The following is a 16,131-nucleotide window of genomic DNA, read 5'->3' as shown; positions in this document are numbered from 1 at the left end:
CTAAGGCTTCTTGTGTACTCACTTAATTTTCGTGCATCCTATTTTCGCGACACTTAATTTTCGCGTCACTTAAAATCGCGAAATTAAAGTGACGCGAAAATTAAGTATAATAAGGTAGTAGTTTTTTCCCTCTTTTCGCTTTCCGGTATATACTTCAAAAAGAACGATAAAAGAGCCTGAAATCCGCGCTACCTAAATAAGGTCAAAAAGTGCCTTTACCAGGTCAAGTCCGTGGCTAGACAATTTTGTAGCAGTACACTTTTTTTTTTATCGAACCCTTTTTTATTAGAACGTCCAGCCAGAGATTTCACCAAATTTTAAGAACATGCTAAGAGCATGCCAAGGCTCAGATGCCACGTAATAATGACTCCTTCCCCTCTCCCCTTCGTTTTCCAAGAAGTGCGTGGTAAATAACTCATGTGCATGATCTCTATGCCAAGGACACTCACCGTCGAAAATTCTGCCTAGGTCCCTGTGATGAAAGGGGATTAGATGAGAGGGGTATTAAATGTCAAAAACACATGTGGGCATTGGCCACGCTGGAGTATTTTTTCTCATTCTCCTTACGGCAACTCTCTGAGTAGTGTGACCTTCAGTATTTGACTGAGAATACTTTATTGTTCACAAGGGGCTGCAATACCTGTATAATGGTAAGTGATATATGAAGCCGGAGCGATTAGCGAAGCGTGGCGGGAGATGTGTATGTGTAGTTGCTTAAATTCCACACTTTAAAGATGACATCGACAGGGAATGCATTTGCACACGCCGCAGATTACTTGGGCCGTTTACATAGCTGTGATTTTTTCTGCTTTACCCTGCAAGAGAGCTTTCTTCCTGTTTGTTTCTATCAGTTAAATTATCCGTGTCGGGTTAATGGTCCCCAAATGCAGATAATTTCTAATGTTTTCTTGCCTTAGAAATGACATAGAAGGCTCTCACAGAAATACCTAGCCCCTACCTAAGATGATGCGCCATGGTTATGTCTAAAGTGTTTGAAATCCACTTGAAATGTTTGAGTATGAAAGGCCCGTATCCAGGGGGTGCGAACACACGACGGTCAAAAGTCCACTTTCCTGTTCTCAATATTCGTGCTTTTAGTAGACAAAACTACAAAACATAAGCTAGGTCACTCTGGTATGTCACCAATTCATAGGTCAGACTTTTTTTGTAGCCAAATCCGACAATAATCGTTCCTTGGAGATACTGCAAATGCATAAAAAAGTCCTTATTTGTTCTTTCAGGGGTGGTCAGATTTTTATCAGAGAACCCCCCCCCCCCCCCCCCGGGAAAAATTAGGTCCATTCTTTTCTGATTTCACACTTCCCCAAAAAAATCCTTGGTGCGGGCCTGGTGTCAATATCAAACCGCAAATCTAGTACGATGACAGCAATATGACGTCACTCCGTAGCAACCACGAACAGAGAATGATTAACTTTAGATCAAATGACCACAAGGAGGTGACCCGGACATGGCCCGGACATGACTCGGACATGACACTAACTTTTTGTCCTGGTTGATCTCCCTGAGAGCATTGAAATGCATATTCTCAGCACTTTAGACTGACACTCTAAGGACATTTTGGCACAAGATATGGACAACACTCTTTTTGTTTTATAAGAGCCTTTTTTATAAGAACGATTTCAGCAGATAATGTCAACGAATATGTAACAGATAACAGTAAATTACTGTTTTGTTAGTGTGATTCATTCAGAATCAAATTGTCTTCATAATAACAAGTATCTTCCATAATTCATACTGGTTATACTCAGTATTATATTTTTATATACTAAACACCCTTAAAACATTAATAATAAAAAATAAAAACATTAATAATAAAAAGGGTATGCACCCTGCTGACTCCGTGTAGCGTCTATGTTCTTTCGCGTTTGTAACAAACTAGAACGGGAAAGAACAGAGACGACGGCATGGATAAGGGAACTGATAGAATGGAAACAAACAGGAAGAAAGCTTTGCAAGCTGGGTAAATATGGAATGACATGTGATAAAAATAGAATCTGAAGAACGTTCCGCCTGAGAATTCACCAAATTCTACAAGAACTTTCTAAAAACAGAGTTCTAAAATAAGAATCAAACCAGAATCATTAAGAGATTGAGCATCATTACAATAACCTTACAGGGGCGTACCGCACCCAGGTTTTCCTGAGGGGGGGGGGGGGGGGGGGAGGGGGCGTGTGCGGTCATAGGTATCACAAGGAAAAAGGATAGTATCTCCAATGAAGAATTTTTGGCAGCCAGCAAGTGGTTACTTAGTGCGTGGTGTTATTCATGCAGGATTTCTTCTGAGTTTGGGGCTTTCGCGATACCTTTATAGTTCTGCCTCCCAAACCTAAAATTATTTGTGGTTCAAGTATCTTTTTCTTTCGTTTATAACAAGACTAATATGATTAATATAATAAACCAACACGCTAAATTGCCTAAAAAGTGTTCCTTATTTTTGAACAATTATCGAATTCTGTTACATGTCCTCAATAAAAGATCTTAATAGAACCTTCAACGATTTTTCTTTATTCATTTTAATGGAAATTTAAACATGTCGCGATATCGAAGTTCGCGGTCTTTATTTTTTTGCGAGTCTTAATTCGCGAATATTGAAATCGTGAAAATACGCGAATTTAAGTACAAGCGAAAATTAAGCAGAATAAGCTATATTACATATTTACGAAATATTGGATTTAGGACAGAGATGAGACAGACGCCGATGGGTTGACTGATGACGTAATCATAACAAGTTCGACATACAGCTGCTTACCCCTTAAGAACAGGCCCGCGCACCGACCAGACAGCGTACGCTCGTGGATAGTATGCGCAGCGGGAGTGTTTTCATCTGTAATTTCGGTCGGGACGACGTACAGCTTTGGACTGCTATACCCGTCACTATTGGCTCATTTCAAGCAAGGGAAGGTCGTTACAGGTATAACAAACACAAGATGTTACACCGCATTTAGATGCATTTGTGTGCGCGTACGTCTCTTTCGCCATGCACAAGCCCTTCCCTCTTTTGACAGCCACTCCTACACCCAAAGTAGATGCAAATGCCATGGTTTTCGCGTGAAAGAGTCAGAATGTCGAGCGCAAAGAGAGTCCCAGGTCTGGACTATGGTTCTCAGGGACAGATCTGTGGCTTGAAAGCGATGGCATAGTCATGCATAGGGTGATTTTTAAATCCCTCGGTGGACTCTCCATAAAAGAAAGACGGGGGTGATCGTCTTATATTTAGAGGTATAAAATCTTACCAACTGCTGCTGCTGCTGCTGCTGCTGCTGCTGCTGCTGCTGCTGCTGCTGCTGCTGATGATGATGATGATGATGATGATGATGATGATCATCATCATCATCATCATCATCATCATCATCATCATCATCATCATCATCATCATCATCATTATCGTCATTATAATTATTATTATTATTATTATTATTATTATTATTATTATTATTATTATTATTATTATTATTATTATTATCATTATTATTATTATTATCATTATTATTATTATTATTATTATTATTATTATTATTTTTAATTATTATTATTATTATTATTATTATTATTATTATTATTATTATTATTATTATTATTATTATTATTATTATTGTTGTTGTTGTTGCTATGGTTCGAGTGTTACCCGTTTTTAAATGTATTTATGCAGCTTGGGTTGGATCTCTGGCGTGCGCCAATGCTTGTTTCCTGGGCCTATTAGCGGCTCTGCTTCTCAGTCGTTTGGATCCTCGGCTCGTCATTGTGATAGGGGCCCTTTGCTGTAGTCTGGGACTCTTTCTAACGTCTCAAGTGAGCGCCTTATGGATGATGTTCCTAAGCTATAGCTTGCTGTTTGCCTTTGGAGCCTCGTGCGTCTATGCCACGGTGTTTTCTGTCGTCCCAAAGTACGTATTTTATATTGAATTGAATAAATACAAAAAGCCCAAATAGTCGCGCTCGTGAACCAGAAGAATGAATACAATACACCAAAAACTGGAATTTTACTCTGCCAAATTTTCGTCTTCAATAAGACTTCCTCAGGGCAGACTCGAACTCGCAGAGTCGAATTCCAGTTTTTGGTGTATTGTATTATTTTCTATTGAAGGTATGATACGATTAAAAAGACAGCCTGGTTGTCTGAAATTTTATGGCTTTCAAACTAATTAAGGGGGAGGGGGACACGACCCCCTGTGCCTCTTACCTGCCACCGCCCTGAGGCGGAATAAGCATTGAATCACTCATCATTATTAAAATTATTTTGTTGTTTTTAGATACTTTATAAAGACACGTGCCCTGGCGACTTCGCTTATTGCCGTGGGGCCTGGGGCGGGAATGTTCATCATGAGCCAAGTCACGGATATATCCTTGAATTCGATTGGCTGGCGTGGGGCGTTGATGGTTCTCGCGAGCCTGCACATGTTGCTATGCGTGTCAGCGGTACTGTTTGATCCACACATCGAGAGGGTAGAGATGAAGAAAGGAAAGTGTGGCGGTGTGTGGCTGAAGTACCAGGAAAGATCACGCAGTAACGTGTGGACAAACAGAGTGTTTATGGCGGTTAGCATCGCAATTCTGGTGAACCTCATTGGATTATCTATCCCACAGCTGCACATGGTAATCAAGACACTTGCCACAAGTATTCACAGGCGCGTACACAGGGAGGGGGGGGGGGGGTACGCAGGGTGCGTAAAACGTGGCTCATTCCTTAAATACCATGCTTTTTTCCAAATGATACCTATGACTGCGCATACTCCACCCCTTAACCCATCCTGGGTACGCGCCCGATTCATATCCATGACGTAAAATACGTAACGGTGTGGCCAAATATAATAAATTTGGTCAAGTCTATCAGATCTAATACAAGATATGTGACACGTGAGCAACCCTTTAGACCTTACTTAAAACATGTGACTGTCAGTAAGTCTGTTAGACCTTATACAAAAAACGTGACGTGTGAGCAGGTATGTTTCACCTTATCTAAAACACGTGAAATTTGAGCAAATCTCTTAGACCTTATACAAAACACGTGACTTGTGATCAAGTATGTTAGACCTTATCTGAAACATGTGACATATGAGCAAGTCTGTTAGACCTTCAACCTTATACAAAACAAGCGACATGTAAGCAAACTTTTAGACATATGAGCAAATTTGTCTGTCAGACCTAATTCAAACTAAAAGGTAATACCAAAGGTGTTAGGTCTGACAGACTTGTTTACCTATAGAGCCTGCTCTTTATTACTCCACGCACATGAGTCAATCTTTCTTTTCTAGGCGCGGTACTGTGAGGACCTTGGAATGGAGCTCTCACGGGCATCCCGCTTATACATGGCATTCGGAATCCTGTCGATGCTCTTTCGGGTCGTCTCCGGGCGACTCTCGGATACTATATGGATGAACCCCCGGTACCTAGGGCAGATCGGTATGCTTGTTCTAGGCGTGTCGACTTTACTTTGTCCCCTTGCCAAGAGCTTTACTTCACTGCTTGTGTACTTCAGTGTTCTCGGTGCCGGGGATGGGCTATACGCCGGAGCTGTTAATATCATGCTTCTGGCGTCTGTACGCGAGGAAGCGTACCCAAAAGCTACTGGCGCCAGTCTCGTCATTATGTCAGTTGGCGTCGCTGGGGGTCCACCTCTTGGGGGTAAGTGCACGTGCAGCTGTGGAGTGACACTCTGCCCTGGGGGGGGGGGGGGGGGGAGGGGAGACACCACCCTTTATATTTCATATGCGGTTCTCTTGCTCACCCGCTCAATATGAACTAATTAAACTCATAGCACAAATAAAATGCATAACTATTAATGGAGCCCCATCGACATCACCTTGCACGTCTAAGTTAGGCGGATGGGCATCCTCCCCCCCTATGCAATGCCAAGATACGATCAGCTTGGGTGGGTTTAGGATTTTATCTAGGAAGGGGAGGGAGCTACACACGCTTTTTGCGCCAATACCTAGCTACATGCCTAACCATAGTATCCTTACAATTTACTTTTTCTCTCCTTATAGGGTTTATCGCGGACAGTCTCGGATCGTATATACCAGCATTCTATGTGGCAGGAAGCTTCAACATTCTAGCATCCTTGGTGTTATTCTTTGCTATTACGTCACGAAGTCACAGCCAATCAAATCGCGAGGAATTTAATGAGTTCTTGGAGGATTCACCAGTGACAGAAAAAGTCACTGTTGTATGATCTGGCGAAATAACGATTGTTGTAATATCGGCTTTTTTATTTTTGATTTAATTTGTGGCTGCAAATGTGCATGTCACGAGACCAAGGCATATCTTCCTCTTATCACACATGTTCTTTTCATTTTTTCCCTGTCTCCAAGACTTTTTTCATATGGGGCTCTTCTGGAATGTTTTCTCTAAATGCGCGAGGGCCTGCTTGGGGCTTGTAGGGGCGAGGGTATACACGTGTAAGCTCATCCAAGGCGTCTCCTTCCTTCTGCCCTTTGCGCGCATTTCGGAATAACCCTTAAATGAGAACCGGCTAGCGTGCAGTTGTTCCCCTTACGCATTATTAGGGTCGTAGCAAAAGAAGATACGATGTAAATAAGAAAAATGGTGGACAGACGCATGCGCGGTGGAGCTTGTCATCTTTTTGTCTTATTTTAGCATTTTCGTGGAAACGTATTGCTTCAAAATGAAAACACCTTGTGTAGATACTGAATTACTTCAAACGGAACACGAATACGTCACGTCGTACATCCACGTATCAGGGGCGGCGAAAGAGGCTGGGGGAGGCGGGTACCTGGGCGTCACATAGAGTACTTCCAAAAATGAATATAAACAGTTTTAAACATGTGTAATATCGTCTTTATTAAGTAATCATTTTACACATGTAACGCTTGATACATATTTAGGTAACTATTGGTACATGTATACCCCAAGCGCACCCTTCCCCTCCTACTCCCTTCCCCTCCTACTCCCTTCCCCTCCTACTCCCTTCCCCTCCTACTCCCTTCCCCACCTACTCCCTTCCCCACCTACTCCTCCCCGTCCTACTCCCTTCCCCTCCTACTCCTTCCCGTCTGCCGCCTTGCGTGTATATTGGCTCTAAAAGTTTTATTTATATCAAAATGGTTTTATGTTAAACCATAAGGCCCTGTGCAAACTGCGCCAGCACAAGCCAGCATTGCTGGCGAATTCTTGCTCGACTGACCACAAGACAAAAGAAATGTCAGTAATTCCATATCCCATTTTGATATTTCCTTTGTCAGTCAAGCGAAAATTCGCCAGCAATGGTGGCCGGTGCTGGCGCAGTTCGCACGGGGCTCTACGCCTGCTACAGAGAACGTGAGCCCTCGGTGCTAGCTCAGCGTTCACACACATCAAACTTCAAGATGGCGGCAAGTTATGGCGGGCGTCAAATTAGATAGCAACTTCTTCATCTTTCTTCCACACATTTCCACAAGAGAACCCGTGTCTGATATCGAGAAAGGACCACGCTATTCATGCTTCGTGGGAGAACTTCTACACTTCTTTCTGATCGCGCAGTTTCGCGGGAAGGGTGATTCGACCGATGGGCTTCGAGAGTGGCAGAATCGACTTTTACGTTTGAACACATGTGTAAGCGTTAGTTGTGTTGATCTTGCAAGTAGGTCAGACGAGTGTCAACAGATCAAGAGTGGTTTCGTCAAGTGTTATGCAGTGTCCTCGTTTAGGAATGAAAAAATAATCGATTCACCTCATGATTCAACTAAGGTGAGAAGATAATCCTGTCAAAGTGTTTACATTTTGTGGTTGGCTCCTTTGTTTCTAAAAAGACGAATGTAGATCATTCATTCTTTATAACTTGGGCTGTTGTCCGGGCAATAATTAATTAGATTTTTATTCCTTGCTTGTTGAATATTAAAATAAGCAGAACAAAATTTGTAGTGGGACCTAAACCGTAAAAAAAAAAAAGGGGGGGGGGGGGGGGGGAAACAGTAGAAAAGTATTATTTTATACTTATGCTTTTTGTCTTATCTTTATCTCAAATGTTTACATGTATGATCATTTTTTTTATGAAAATATACTCTGAGATGAAAACATTCTGATTTCTAAAATTATTATTATTATTATTATTATACTTGTATACTTGTAACCCCCATCCCCTGGAGAGTACCTGTCGCACTGATAATCAGTGGAATTATGCCTCTGTTTACGTACTTACCTAACCCAAGGAGCTGGGGGTTTGAACCCAGGGTTTGATATAATTTAAATCTAAGCTGCCTGAAGTAAATTCCAGACTCTAGAGAGAAGCTGTTGGTGGGGGATGGGGGGGGCTAAAGGCTTGGCTAAACTAGGCGACATGTTGAGCGGGACATGTAGAGTAGTGTGCAACATGTCTCCTAAATGTTTCTAGTTTAGCCAAAATTTGAAGCGCGAAAAGAAACATTTCTTTCTTGCTTCTACAAGATTTGGCATGTGCTACCATGTCTCTTTGGGTCGCTAAACTAAGAGACATGTCGCACGCTATTTTAGCCAGGTCTTAAGTCGAGGTATCCAAAAGAAGGGACCTGAGAGGCTAAGTGGTGGCCTACGATCCCAATGCACCTGTCAATAGTTATTTAGAGCAGAGCACAGACTTGGTTTAACTGTGCTTGTATACATTCAACAACGACTGAGCCATAAGGGCTTTTTCACAATTGAAATGACAATTGACATGCCTTTTTAAATCCTTGTTTTGCCATTTTTTGGTGTCTACTTTAGTAAGAAGATATTTCTCTTTAGCAGACAGTTTCTTGCATTTTGAGGGTGTCCAGACAGGGTTGACTTTCCATTTCATTTCTTAATCATCGAGTAAGTTTTTTAACCTTTTTTCTATTTTATGATCAAGGTACACTGTCCTATCATAACATCTAGAGGGGACATCATCTACCCTCTTACTGCCTCGTTGGATGTGCTACCAGCATTGAGCAAAAGAATCAAGTTATCAGTCAATGTGTGGACGCAGGAGCTGAGTGCACCCGTTAATGTCACTAATGGTCTGCAGTGGAGCAATTACGTGGACTACTTTATCAACAATGACCCTGATGATGCCTTGGGTGATCTTCAGACACCATTTAGATGTCATGGTGTGTAGACTGTGTTACGCAATAATCAATTTTTCAGATGATGGGGGAGGGGGCTGTTTTAGTGGAAAGTGATGGTAGAGTATTTCTGTTGACAATTTGAGCATCAGAAAAAAAAGATAATGGAACTACTTTGTTTTCACGGGTGTTAAAGTCCATATAACCTTTCAGAAATTATAGATTTGGTAAATTCTTTATATTTTCATCTTCCGAATGGTATGTGGTTTATATGGATGCTATAAAACATGTGAATAACAAATCTGTAATATTGAGGCATTTTGGTCAATCTTCAGAAAAAAAGGCTGTGAGCTGAAAGGCCTGGGTCCAGACAGTTGTGACGTAGATCGAGGTCAATCAAATTACATGAGAAAATATAAAGCATGCACTATACTAGTCCCCCTCTACATGTCTTCTTACAGTAGACTAAAAGTATTTTAACATTTCCCAACATGGATTTGGCATGTAGTTATTGCTGAAGATGGTTGTGTGGTTACAAATTGTTCCATCATCTTGATATCCCAACCTGGTAGTCAACTGATTATTTGACTTCTGGATACAAATCTGCAAATTTTAGTGAACATTTTATAGTCTGTGAGTTGTTTTTGCATTTTGCGTGCACGCTGCATGCGCAATCAAGAATGGTGACATTCCCAGAACCATGTGCTGTTTTTGAAACCTAAACAAAGGTTTTTTTTTTTTCATATAATTATCTGCTTCAAATTATTCTTTGCTTCATTGTGGGTAGCATTGCAATAGAAAACACCTAGCCAATATTTTGTGGTATAGCTGTCTCTAAATTTTAAGGGGATTTAAGGAAAATAAGTTGTTTTAGACTTTCCTGCCAAAAATTGGAATTATTCACTCGATTCAATCTCTTTTTGCAGGGCCAGGACAATTTTTAAAGCTCTGTAGAAAATTCAAATTTCAATCAAATTCCATTCCTTTTTCAAAATTTTAAAAGTTTATCTACTGCTTTCTTTTGGCTAGATTGATATAAGGTTTTAAGAACTTCAAATACATTTCTGTACTTCAACCTTAAGTTGATGTATTTCCCAGGGTTTGATATAATTTAAACTAAGGTGTTATAACCAGTTTTCAAATGTTTACTTCTAGTAAATGCTACCCTCCCTGTTGTATCTCCACCTACTGTAAGAGGCAAGTTCACAACGGCTACAGGCAAACATTATGTTGCAATTGAAGGTGAGAAATTCCTCTACCATAGATCTATGATTGTGTTAACTGATATGCAAAGTGTTAATTCTACCACTCTTACACTATCTCTATACTATACTGTATATATGCATTACCCACGGCTGTAAACTCGTGCCGTGTCACAAGATTTTGGACCTCCTCACAAGACTTTTTTTGTAAGAATTTCCATACATTCTCTGTATTCACCCACATTGGCTCTCTTGTTTTATTTTTCACATTTTTACTGTTAGCCCGATTCACAAGATTTTTGTCCAAGTTGGGTTGACAGCTATGTATTACTGTTAAAAAGATTGTCATAGTTACAACCATTTCAATAATAATAATAATAATTAATCACAGCTTATTGGTGTATTAGTCATTAACAGCCTTGGTGAACCTGTGACAATCCATAAAGTTAGTGTCCATACAAGCTCTCATTCAATAACGAGAAGATCTGGTCCAGCGAAGCATGCACTATCTAACTCACAAAACAGGTACAGTGATTTACCTTGCTTGTTATATAATATATGATAATTTTCTAGAAGCAAATCTGCACCCTTTTAGCATATAGTTTTATCCAACTTTTCTTTATAGTTCCTCTCCTTATCCTGATTTCTATTGTTTGTCTCTTTTACAATTCCCCTTTTAAAATTTTACATTTTAAACAAACATTCTCAACTCAAAAAGCCCTTGTCAGCCACAGCTTTAATATTATTTTCACTTAATATTGGAAGGCACATTATGCACTTAAATTTCGAAATAATCATCTAAAAATAAAGTTTGATATCTTATTTATTGAATTCTATAAAAAAATATTGCATTGGCTTCTCCAAATCAGCGGATGGAAATGGATGCTTTTTGACACTTGGTGCTTTGCTAGGATAAAAAAAATGGCACCTGACAAAGACTGTTCTATGTCAACCTCTCACCTATAGGTATCAAAATTCCTTGCACCACAGAATTAAATTTGTGTTCCTGACTCATTATTGTTTTGGATAAAATATCTCTACGTAGATACAACTCAAGCGTCTACACTGTTCCATTGCTGCCCAATGAAGCTAGTGAACACACCCCTACTCTTCTCCCATGCGAACACTCTACATACTTATTCAGAATCGTCCAACCAGACAGCAGTATACCATATCAAAAAGTAAGTATTATTTGTAAACATTACATAAAAACGAAAAACGATTCATCACACCTGTAACCAAGAGGGTCATCCACCCACCACAACCCGAAATTTCCATGTCTTCTGGAAGTGGTCAAAATTAATGGAAAGAACATGGTTTTACCCCCTTGAAATCAGCACTGAAAGAACCCCAGCCCCCCATACCCCCAACCCTCCTAGCCACCCCTCCCTGGAATTTAATCTCTCCTCTGTGGAGTTCTTATGTTTTTCTGTGCTTTCTAGCAGAGGGACATAGATCTTCTGTCATCTGTGACATGGAGTGTCAACACCTTGGATCTGCGGCACCAGCACATCACCACACGATACAGGTACCTTTAAAAGGCTCAAGACTATATTTTTTTAACACAAAAGGAATCTAAAGAAGGCCTGCTTTCTAGTATCTAGAACTAGATAGTTATCATAATGATGAAGGTGGTTATAATGATGATGGTGATGAAGATGACATGGTGGTGATGCTGGCAATGATAAACCAAAAAAAAAGATCATCAAGAAATAAATGCTGATCTCTTTTTTCAAGGTTTTTAACCATTGTCAAAGTGGTGAGGTCACAGGCTCTGGTTGTTCTAGTTGTGGGTATTGTTGATATCTTCTTACAAAAAAAAGCAAACAAACAAGTAAAATATTTATGACCAATGCCTGCTTATGTATTTGACTTTCAGCTTGCCGCATTTAAATATCCAGAGGTCATCTGTGACTGTGAAGGCCTCTGCAAATTCCACCATTAAAAATGGAACAAGGTGTGTGTGTATGGCAGATTAGTGTTTTCCAACCATAAAGTGTAAACACTCTAGATTTTAATGTACTGTTTACACATCAGGTAATCATGCCTTGTTTGTTAAGCCTAGTTTTTACTTGTGAAGCAAGCTCAGATGCAAGCACAAGCTCAAGGGTGTTATTTAGCTGTTAAAACCAGACGACACAGCAATAAGTGGAAGCACAAGATATATTTTTTTCCCTTTTTGGCACTTGTGCTTACGTTTGGTTGTGTGAAGTGAAAATGAAACATAAAACAACAGTGCTTGGTCATTCATGTCAGGTGACAATAACTGGCCAATCAAATTCCAACCACAAGCCTACTCATCTTTCAAGATGACAACCAAGTTTTAGGATTGAGAAAGTTGATTTATTCACAACTCGTTTTCACTAAAAACAAACCTTTTTTTGGTGCTAACCACTGTTCTTGTACTTGCATCACTAGTAATAACTTGGCTTTAAGAATATCTTAGATACTAATATCTTAGAGACATGACTGAAAAACCCTGAACGTGCTCACTTCGAAGAAATGGAGAAAGAAGATACAATTTTTAACATTGGCCATCAGTTCCTTGTATTCCGGAATGATTTTCCCTTTTTAAAACACCAATTTCCTAACAAGAGGCTGCAATGCACATACCCAGATTTTGGCTTTTTATAATAACTTTCTAACTTTCTCCTTGATCATCCTTGCACCATGGATGAGCTTAGGAATGAAAAGCTCAAATTTCAGTGACACTTTAAAAAAAGTCGCATCAATTCAAAAAAAGTCTCATTTGATATTATGTTTGATATTACTCACTAAGTACTTAGGGGAATTTTCCGCCTTATTTGATGTGAAATGAGCTTATTGGAAATGTAAAGTCATGTGTTTCCGTCATGTCTATCTTAGATACTAATATAATACTAATATGTTGGGACTATGGCAATTTGCTGGTGGAAAATTGAAGAGTTGGCCATTGGGTAATTTAACAAATCATCTATAATTTATTGCGTGCATTTGCTTTGCTATTGAGAAACATGCCGGATAAGAATTGACTGGCCCTTGGAAAATAGTTGCTACTGTATAATTTTCAAGACCATTTTTCGTTTATGATTCATCAGTACTGTTGGTTAGCAATCCATAAATATTATGTATATTGGCTGTTCATAATGGGTAGCCATTTATATAATTATTATTAAATTAAACAACTACTAAAATCATTAATATGAACTATTCATATAAACTATTCATTATTTTGCAGGTTTTTCGTCAACTATACAGTCAATAATGAAGATGAAGCAGACTTTAATGCATCAATGCTCTGGCAACACAACCTTGGTACTCATCTCATGCCAGGAATGCACAATATTGACTCAAATTCTCTTATTTGCCTACAGCCATCCTTAAAGCTTGGGTATTTATTAACTCCTTACATTTGCTAAAAATTGCCTCATGTATTCTTGTCCATAGCTTGGTTTATACAGTAGCAAAGGGTCATCAGATTGCTATTTTATTATTTTAAGTTGGTTACAGTATTAGCAGATATAGAGGGGAGAGAGGCTATATCAGCACTAAGAAATATACAGGGGCATATCCAGGGGGCGGGGGGCAGGGAGCCAGCCCCCCCCCCCCCCTTCCAGCAGCCAAAAATACAGTAAATGTATAAGACCTTACTTAAAATACAGGAGAAAATGCCTAAGTGATTTTAGGTATAAGGGATTTTAATCTAATATATATATATACCTCTTTTTGTCTTAAAGTCTATGATTATTATGCTATGAGTTGTTTATATCTTTTTATTCTCAGCGTACCTTCAGGATGCTCACAAAATTTTCAAGTAGAGTTTCTTGCTGTGCAAGAAGGTTTACATGAGGTAAAAACGTCTTCTGATGGAAATAGCTTAATAGAATATTATCTATTCAACTAATAGGATTCATCTCATCTGTTCTCTTTGTCACTTATTCTTTAAGGGGTGTGATGGGGGGGTGGGGGGGGGGAGCTATCCCTCCCTTATAAAAAGAATTTTCCAACATTCTTTTTGATTCAGCTCCACCCTTGCTTCCCCTATCGTGATACATTTTCATTTAAAGGTCCCCAGAAGGTACCAAAACACACTGTGTGGTCTTTTTATTAAGACTTTAGGTTATAGGGAGAATATGTATTAGAAGACTTTTAACATCAAACAGGTGACACCAGACATAAATATATTACAGTTCACACATTGCAGATTCTCAAATCGCATATGCACATAAAACTACACAAAGGTTCCTACTACAAAACATTCATCACAATTTGTGTTCCTAGGTTGGACGATCCATGGTCTGCCAGCTGAGCGGTGATTTTGGGGAGAGGCCCCGCCTAATAGGGGGTGCAGGCACTTTGTCCCATTCTTGTCAAGTTTTTGTTATAGACAATAATAGGTAGCTAGAATTAGACTCTTTTTACCCAGTTACCCATACCCTGTTTACTGGGAATAAATGGGGATATTTATACTGCATAAGAATTTGCAGAATATACATAGATGAATCCATATTGCAAGAGTATTGGTTTTCCGTAAAGAACTAAGAATTAGATATACCTGGAATTTAACAGGGTTTACTTTATTATTTATTAATTTTGACTCTTTAAGGGGAATGAAAAAATAGTATTATTTAGTGAAATGGGCCTTGAAACCATATAAACTGTTACAGTAATTTGCCATTGCTCTCTTATTACACTTAATTCTCACGTCACTTTAATTTCGCGAATTTCGCGATTTTAAAGGATTCGCGAAAATAAAGTGAGTACACAAGAAGCCTTTTGGGGAATATTGGCCGTTTAATAAGCTTTGTGGAAACACCTTGTCTATTTAGTCATCGAATGTACATATAGTACGGCAAGGGGTTGAGCTGGACTTGTATTTATAGATTCTTATGAAACTAAAATTAGCCCTCGCATCTCTTTGTTACAAATTGTTTCAGTTTTGATGATTACACATCATTATTGCACATTTTAATTCCATTGTTTTGCTTGATATTATTATTCCAAAATCGCGAAAATAAAGTGATCTGGTGTTTACGAAAATAGGAAAATCGCGAAAATAAAAAGTCACGAAATATCGCCATCTCAAAATCGCGAAATTTTGACCTCGCGAAAATTAAGTGTAATAAGGTAGATGCTCCGACCAAGTTTTATTTATTTTATTTATTTTTCCGACTTTTTCTATTAGAATGAAAATGCTTGGACATCTAAACCACCTTTTTTTGGCCCTTACGTGTGTCATTGTTTTTTTTTTTTTCATTTATTTATTTATTTATTGCCAGTTGACTTATTAATATTGGAATTGACTAGCCTCTGCCAGCCGCCATTTTGTCATCCTACCAAAGTACCAAGTGTGAAAAAGCATCCATTTTCATCGGCTCATTTCTACGATATTTTCGTTGAATTTGGTAAATAAAGTATTAAACTTTGTTCTTAGATGGTTATTTTGTAACTTTATCACGTGCTCCAATATTGAATAAAAACAATAACGAAGTTGTGGTTGACGACTGGGCTTTAGACACTATTAGAACCACTTTATTTTATCCCAAACTTACTAATTGAAAACTGAGATGGATTACTTGTTTATACATGGATAAGAATTGATCTTGTAATACAGTTGTAAGGGTAGATGAGCTCATGTAGGGAGTAAAATGCAATTTAAGCTATTGTGTGAATTGCGTTATTGTTCTGTATGATACGCGCGGTGCATGCTGGGAGCAAATGGTCTTGTAAATTTTTGCTGCGTTCAATTTGGATAAACATAGCTGCGGGCAACCTTTGCATTGTGATTTTGGACATTGAGCTAAACCAGAGCTAGAATTGACAATATGAATAAAGTAAAAAAATGAATTGAGCAATGTGCAATTAGTGTTTGACATCAAAAAGGGTAAAATAAAATGTGCTATATTTTCTAAATTGCTCACAACCATGCCCATCTT

The 16,131-nt window shown here is 39.0% G+C and overlaps 2 protein-coding genes across 4 annotated transcripts; both read left to right on the top strand.

Moving 5' to 3' along the window:
• Positions 1-509: 509 nt before the first annotated feature.
• On the top strand, positions 510-6,804 carry LOC5512378 (monocarboxylate transporter 13). Of its 2 annotated transcripts, XM_032381761.2 has the most exons (7): positions 510-650; positions 2,698-2,932; positions 3,671-3,905; positions 4,272-4,614; positions 5,274-5,421; positions 5,498-5,643; positions 6,006-6,804. In XM_032381761.2, exons 1-7 carry the CDS (start codon positions 648-650, stop codon positions 6,072-6,074), a joined length of 1,179 nt encoding a protein of 392 aa, XP_032237652.2. In that variant the 5' UTR covers positions 510-647; the 3' UTR covers positions 6,075-6,804. The 2 variants fall into 2 exon arrangements, with proteins under 2 accessions (XP_032237652.2, XP_032237651.2); XM_032381760.2 differs by having other exon boundaries at positions 511-650; positions 5,274-5,643.
• A 506-nt stretch (positions 6,805-7,310) lies between these two features.
• LOC5512405 (trafficking protein particle complex subunit 14) lies at positions 7,311-15,859 on the top strand. 2 transcript variants are annotated; one of them, XM_032381776.2, is made up of 10 exons: positions 7,311-7,704; positions 8,822-9,059; positions 10,170-10,256; positions 10,624-10,741; positions 11,262-11,397; positions 11,659-11,744; positions 12,096-12,173; positions 13,434-13,510; positions 13,979-14,045; positions 14,477-15,859. In XM_032381776.2, exons 1-9 carry the CDS (start codon positions 7,357-7,359, stop codon positions 14,011-14,013), a joined length of 1,203 nt encoding a protein of 400 aa, XP_032237667.2. In that variant the 5' UTR covers positions 7,311-7,356; the 3' UTR covers positions 14,014-14,045; positions 14,477-15,859. The 2 variants fall into 2 exon arrangements, with proteins under 2 accessions (XP_032237667.2, XP_032237665.2); XM_032381774.2 differs by having other exon boundaries at positions 13,434-13,586.
• Positions 15,860-16,131: the final 272 nt, after the last annotated feature.

Source organism: Nematostella vectensis, chromosome 9 (assembly GCF_932526225.1).
Source record: "Nematostella vectensis chromosome 9, jaNemVect1.1, whole genome shotgun sequence".
NCBI classification, from domain to species: domain Eukaryota; kingdom Metazoa; phylum Cnidaria; class Anthozoa; order Actiniaria; family Edwardsiidae; genus Nematostella; species Nematostella vectensis.
Note: the sequence above shows the minus strand (reverse complement) of the source record. Positions and strands in the feature narration are given on the sequence as shown.